A 7,434-nucleotide genomic window follows, 5' to 3' on the forward strand; every position below is an offset into this window, starting at 1 on the left:
ATCTCCAGCAAGATTAGCACGTGGCTAAAGAGTGCCAAGTAGTTCTCAGCGACACAGAGCTTCCCGGAGCAGCCGGCTGTGCGTATCTGATCTAAAGGAGGAAGCCCTTATCTAATCACACGTCTGAAAAGAGCTAATAGTTTTCAGCATGAGTTTAGTACATCAGATTCTCTTCCTTCAACAGCTGATTTTAAAGGACTTTATTTAATAGTTTCATATTCCAAAGCCTGTTGCAGTTCTTACTGAGTAGCTTGCAGCAATGAGCAAACTTGACATTCAGCCCATCAGCAGCTCTTGCTGCTAATGGCTTCAGGCTTTTTAAAGCAAGCGTATTTTTAATTTCTCCTCTCATGTAAATTGCTAACACCAACATTTACATCAAGTACGTGTGATGCCATAGCTTCCTCTACAAAGTCTTAACTAACTGCAGCCTATGGAATGAAAAAGCTATTCTGTCTTATAAAGGACTGGGTGAGAAGAAAGAAAATTTTTAATTTTTGAGGAAAATCAGCTTCTTTCATATTAAAGTTTTAATAGTTGGGGAAAAAAGTAAAACTTGCCCCTCCCACTCTGCAAAACAATGAAAATGCAGCTCTCATTTAAACCATCTGTGTTGCTGGCTCCTGTAAATCATACATCATGAATCAAGAGCCTGCCTCACACTTAAGCTGTTTGCCAGGACCGAGACTGCAGCCCGGCAGCTGGAAGCGGCCAAGCTGCAAGAGCACTCGGGGTACGGAGGGCAAAGCCGAAAGCGCCAACCCTCGGCTGTGCCTCAGTGTCYCTCGGCATTATCGCCACACGTGGCTTTTTGAACTCCTCTGGTGTTTGCACGGTCAGCACGTTGCCCAGCGGGTTTCCAGGTGTGCCAGGAGCGTGACGCTTGGAGCGAAGACGAGCTCCCGCTCCCGGGTGGGACGCGTGTCCYGGCCAGCGCTCCCGCTCCGGCGGGAGGAAAGGGCCAGCGCACGGACAGAGGAAGGGGAAATAAGAAATAAAAACTTCCCATCTTCCAGCAGACACTCTTCTCTAGCAGATACAAGGGCAGAAGTGCAATATTTAAGGAAAGGGCAGGGAAAAGATGGCCAAGGCGCTAACCCTTAAGTGACCCTGCAGCTGACAGAAAACCTGGCAAGGGCTGCGTGTTGCACGTGTAGCATAAACTGYGGATGAAGCTGCCTGAAAACAAACATGCAGGGTATGAACTGGAGCAGTTTTCTTGTCTATTAGAAGCAAACTGATGCTTAAGAAAATCTTTATAGCTTTTCTTTGAGCAATGGGGCATAGCCCTCTTTCAGACCACAGCCGATGTGCTGAAGGATGTGCCCCAAGTCTCACGGTGCAGCTCTACACTCACTGGATCCTGCATCCATCAGCAGGGAAGTCCCCGCTTCCCTTTATTGCACAATTCCCACTGAAGCCAGGCAGGAGCCAAGGGCAGAGCTGGTGCACACCAAGCTTTCTGTGGGATCACTTCCTCAGTCTCGTTTACTGCCCAGCTACACAAATATCTGTAAGAGGAAACAGACAGAGGYGAGAGCAACAGGGCAGCTTAACCCAGCATAAATCAAGTCTTGGGAATACAGCATTGATTAAAAATGTTTGAGAGTCACAGAGACAAGCCCCAACAACTCCACACACCTCCCTTCCTCGTTTCTGCACTTTTCTTGTTTATTTACTCTTAGGAGGCAAATACTCAGGCTCATAAACGTAACAAAGACAAATGGTTTAGACATGTGAACAGTGCCACAGACAAGAGCTCTTGTTTGAGTCCTGAGAAAGGCCTAAGGGAGCCAGGTAACGCAGCGTGTGTTTGCCTGTGTACAAGCTACGTGGTGCTCACGTTCAGGAGCGCTCCAGCAGCTTCGACACCAAGGTCGGCCCCGCTGCAGGAGCRCCCAAGCAGCACCAGGGCGAGGGAAGGGCAGCACGGAGCTGCCGGTGCCTTTGGCTCCTTCCAGCAACAGCCCCAATAACAGCATTTACCTTTATTTGTTGTTGCTGTCTTAGGAAGAAAGGCTGTCATGGTGTGAGACGGCCGCTGTGATCCTACATGTCCTTGCTCACCAGTGATGGAGGAAGACACTGTCTGCCCRCTAATGATAAATGCAATGGTGAAATGAAACAAGGAGCTGCCACCACCGCTGGAAGGAGGTCTGCAGGAAGGCCTCCTATTTTCACCCGAGCAGGAATACCTTATATCCCTCGTTTCCCTCAACATTTGCTTACTGTCAAGGTAAGCTGCTGGTATCATTAAACACTGCTATTGTATTATTCACATCTACCACAGGGTACAGTGGTTCTCCACACTCTTCCTGCTGGGACTTCCTTGAGAAAGCTGGAAATCCACCTTCCTGCATTCCGCCTCCTCCCTCCCTGCTCCTGCTCCAGCCTGTGCAGAGGCTGATTCCACCCAAAATGCACTTAACACTGACGCAGCTTAAATACATACAACCCCCACAGAGCTAAAAAGGGAAAACAAATTTACAGACAATACCCTAGGAAATATTTCTCCAGATCATCTCAAAATGAGGTGTTCTTCCAAAAAGTGAAATGGTTCCATCTGAAACAGCAGTTCAGGTTATTTGAATCGGAACAGTGGCATGTTACATGGACTGAAAAAAAAAGTGTAGCTTTATTTTGAAATATATTTAAATGGTATTTTTAATGTCTCAGACATATCATTATGTCAAACATAATTCTGTCTTTATATTTTAAAGTGAAAGATTCAATGCCTTTATCAGAAGCAAGAAATATTACAGTATATTCATATTCCTGTGGCTCTGTATTAACATATGCATACATTTTTCCAGTTTCTAATAAAACTAATGTTCCTAAAAACATTTATATAATCCATATTAYCCATGCATATAAAGCCAGATATTACATAACCAAAACCCTAATGTAAACCAGCTTACAAGGAGATTGTTTCTGGATTTTTTGAAGAAAAAAAGCACTCGGTTTTCTTTAGCCTTTCCTAAAACAAAATGTTTTAGTGTGTATGACAGGTTATTATAAAGTGCAGCTACATATATTTTTTTTTAACTTGACAGAATAGACTCAGAATTTCAGTAAATCAAAAGAAGAAAAGGGAAACACATTTTCAGTGGCAGGAAGCTCAGGGTACTCATTTGTTTTCAAACATTTTTGTATTAGTAACCTCATTTGTTCTGGTAAACACAACTCGCTTTACACAGCTCTCCTATCTTCCCTATTTGTGCTCCCTGAGAGGTATATAGTAAGATTACTGTAGGAAGACAGAATTATAACCATATATTTTTGACGAAAGCTGGTTCTCTGCATCTAAAGAYAGAACCGATGAATACTGAAGCAAATGGAAATTAATCCTGCAAAAATGGCAGCTTCCATAAAGTGATCACCGTCAGAGCGAGACATTAAATAAATACCGAAAGTACAAGCTCTAAATGCAAGCTGCAGGTGTCTTTAAGAGACTACCCACAGGAAGAACAACCATCACCCTAAATTATGGGCTCAGGGCACAGCACAACTCTTGATCAAGTGACYGTTATTTATTCCTCCAGTTCTCCTGCGGGATCCAAGCGCTGCTAATAGCTGCTGCACAGAGCGAAGCACAAGGTTTACTTTGTCGTCAAATTCAGTTCTGCCTTTAAGAAACCTCTGATGATCCTTTCCATCACATGCACTACATGTCCTACATGTTGTAGTCCAGCACTGGAACAGGCTGTGCAGGGAAGTGGTGGAGTCCCCATCCCTGTCAGCATTCCAGAAACGTGTAGATGAGACGCCTGGGGACACGGGTCAGCAGGGATGGTGGTGATGGGTTTATGCTTGGAACTTGGTGATTTTGAAAGTCTTTTCCAACTATAATAATTCTGTGATTCTGTGTCCTCTTTTGCTAGTACCTTTCAGTCAGTATAAGAGAATGCTGCCATATACAGCTTATATCCAAGGAAATGACCAGGCTCAGGGCAAGCTTGACGTGACAGTCATTGAACCTGTGAACTATGCATCAGGTTTCCTTGTTGTGTACCTTGTTTTCCCTCTCTTTTCCATTCAAAAAAGTAAAAACTAGTCTGAAATACTTGAAAGTCAGCCTACTACTAGTATGCAGAGTGACATTTCTGTTTTTTGAAAGCCCTAAGAGCATTGAAGATTTTACAAGCTTTCCAGCAAGTCTAGAAGCAAAATCCCTTCTCCTTTCGAACAAACATCTACCAATACCCACACCTGTGGACTGACAAGCATACAGTAAATACAGCATTGCCCTGGTAATAGAAACTTTGCATACACAGGGAGCGCTGCTATTTGAGACCATTCACTTGGCTAGAAGCTGGCACAGAAAGCAGCTCTCCCAAAAGCTTCTAGAATCCAGGCTCTCGTCTCCACAAGAGGTGTCAATATGAGGTGAGTAAAGATGATAATAGAGTGGGCCAAGGCTGGKGGGGTGTTTTAACCTACATGTTAGCTAAAACGTGGCAGTTTACACTTTCTCAAGGCACAAGCAGACAAAAGACCATGGGGAATCTGAATTTGCTATCCCTTCATAAGCATATATGCACAGGCTCTTTACCATATATGTCAGGTTACTTAGTGCAGGTATTACAAGCCAAAAGGCTGAATATAAACATTAATCAGAAAAAAAGATGATATGCTGCAATTTTATACCTTTAGTCATCTTAATTGCCCACTGCCTACTACTCATTCTTACTAGGTATCTTACTTGTTAATTTGGCCATAGTCTTAACTGAGAGAAACCATTGCTAGGCAGCTGCAAGAATTAGTAGTTTAAGGCAAACACAAGAAAAAAGCTGTTGTGTTTACCTTGATATGATAACCCACAAAACAAATAAATKCATTGTCCTCATTAGTATTTTACAATACTATGTAGCACTAAGTAAACAACTTCCTCCTCAATAAAACAACAACTTTTGTACTATTCTAGAATAATTTAGTTTCTGTTCTGATGAGTCCATTCGTGGCCTCAGCGAAATAAATGTTTGCATTTGAAGGTCATTAGTAACTTGCAGCTGATTGAAAAGAGATGGTGCAGCAGTGCAAGCTGACATCTGCATTGCAAAATTGAAGCCTCTTTCCATCACCTAAACCGTATTTATGAAGGCTAAAGTTGCACGCTTGGGATAGCTACCTTTAAAAAAGCAAASACCCTGAAGGTCACCTCACTGCTATTACTATACGGCTTAGAAAAGAAGCCTTCATAAAATACCCAGGTGAAACAGTTGTGAAGTTAGTTTTTGCTGTGTTAAGCAAAGTAATGGCTGTTGCAGTCAGGCAGGCAAAAACAAGTGACAGCGCTCGACCAGCCAACCTTATCTTCYCTGCAGACAGAATGGGACAACGCTGGGGATTCTGGCTAAGAAATGACAGGTAAACTTTTCACTCACTATTAGAAGACAAAAAGAAGTATCTGATTTGACCCTGTGATTATGAAAGTGGGCTATCTTGAGCATATGTATTCACAGGCAAAACTGTCCTTGATCTGCCTGCCACCTTAGAAGTTTTTAAAAATGGATAAGATAGGAAGACTAATGAAAACTAACGAAAACATGAACACTCATTGCATCAGACCAAAGTCACACTGTACTTCTGCATTATAATATAGCATTCTAGAATTTCCCTTAGAAGAGTTTCCCCAGTTTCTCTGAAAGAATTATTTTCATCTTATACTGTGAAACACCAAGTTTAAAAATTATGAAGAAATTTAACCCCTTCACAAATTAGGCAGGTTTTGCTTACATTCTCCCTGAGTTCGTGTTACCTCTTCATATAGTTCTTAAATTCCTTCCTTGCCAAAGCTCCTGCAGCTTAAAAGGCTCTGTTTATATGATCAGTCTCATACTGTCTGCATCCATCAGATATACCACCAAGAGAAACGCAGCTTAAGTCATTTTGACTGAAACCTCTATACATTCACTTCAAGACACTCATGTCAGCATTCTTTCAAATCAATTCAGGTTCTGGAATACCCGATAAAACAACATCTAGAAACAAAATAAACACAGAATTTAGTTCTCATTCAAGAGCACTGTCAGGTTTTCTTGAAAGAAATGATGTATTTTTTTCCCATTCCTAAATGTACCTTCATGTACTTTTAACAGCTTCATCATCAGAGCATTCAATATCCACATTGGCAAAAATGGGCAAAACTGCCTGTGTGGAGGGTTTCCCATACTAAAGCAGAACAACCCCCCCCACCTCTCCCAGTCCCTGAAGCTTGCAGTTCAGCAGGACACCTTCAGAGCCACAGCACGTCTGCATAAAGAATCAAACAGGGGGAAGAGTGTGCCAAACTCATCCACTTTTCTAAAGAGGGTGCTAAACATRGGGATTAATTACCAGTACTTTGCATATTCACGGTTGTGTAATTGCCCTGGCTGAGTGGAATGGAAGTTGAAGCCATTTGAATGTAAGGCTGGGGGCAGCTAAGCAGAATTATGCTAGATGCAAAGAACCCCTCATCATCCCTTCCTTATCCCTCGTACCAACTAAACCTCTCAGGCTCAAACAGCCCCAAGTCCAAACCATATTTAACCCTGGTCTGCTAATAAAGGCACCCAAAGTCTAATTTAACCCGTCCCATCACGAGAAGGGCTCCCTACCACAGCTTCTTACAATCTGCCCAATACAAACACTGTCTGTGCACCCCAACATGTGCATACCTCAGGATTAGGAGCTTCAAAGCTACTATCTCCTATCGCATGAACTTGCAAGAAAAGACTCCTGCTACATAGCCAGTAACTAGTGATCARGGCTGAACAGAAAGCACTTTAATACCAGACTAGCTTTACATACCATTTACCARTGTACATATCCGAAGGGTAAAGACTGGGCTAGTAGGGAAAGCGGTGCTAGCTATGAGAGCTCTCAGATATTCGTACGCTGAGGATAAAATTAGACCATTCTATTTCAATCTAAATGTTCTCTACTTTCTGACTTAACTGCTATTACTTAACCCACCAGCCATCAGGGCTTGATGAGGATACAGCAGCTACAGAAGCCAGCCAGTCTTCCCAGCCGCAATGAGTTCAGCTTCACAATAAAGATGAGACAGGGCTGTCAGAAGGCACTGATTTGGCCAATACCTCCTATTTTAACCGTGTATACAAGGGGGATTTTCCACACCATTACAGAAATGACAACACAATTTGATCCCACCCCGGTGCCCGAGGCACCGGCTCCCAGGCAAGACCCCAGTTCGTTGCTTTTTCTGACGTTACCTGTTGACACCTCCGCACGCTTCAGGTTCCGCAACCTGAGCCCGGCACTTCCTATTCCCTAACCGCTATCCCTGTGGCACGGAGGATAAACCGGGCACGGGACCGGCGGCACGGCCGGCTTCGCTCCCGCGCGCGGGAGGCCGCAGGCCCCCGGACGGGCTCGTGACAGACCCCGCGGTACCGGAGGGCGCCCCTGGCGCTGCGCGGGGCCCGCTCG

At 43.8% G+C, this 7,434-nt stretch overlaps 1 protein-coding gene across 1 annotated transcript in view; it reads right to left on the reverse strand.

Moving 5' to 3' along the window:
- The window catches only part of FAM171A1 (family with sequence similarity 171 member A1), a 101,212-nt gene that overhangs the window by 66,669 nt on the left and 27,109 nt on the right, over nt 1-7,434 (reverse strand). Inside the window, exon 2 of the mRNA XM_026039380.1 lies at nt 7,218-7,268. Coding sequence (XP_025895165.1) covers nt 7,218-7,268 — 51 coding nt within the window. The remainder of the gene's footprint in view (nt 1-7,217; nt 7,269-7,434) is intronic.

This window comes from Nothoprocta perdicaria, unplaced genomic scaffold (genome assembly GCF_003342845.1).
Source record: "Nothoprocta perdicaria isolate Ctin4 unplaced genomic scaffold, notPer1 scaffold_23, whole genome shotgun sequence".
Classification (NCBI taxonomy): Eukaryota; Metazoa; Chordata; class Aves; order Tinamiformes; family Tinamidae; genus Nothoprocta; species Nothoprocta perdicaria.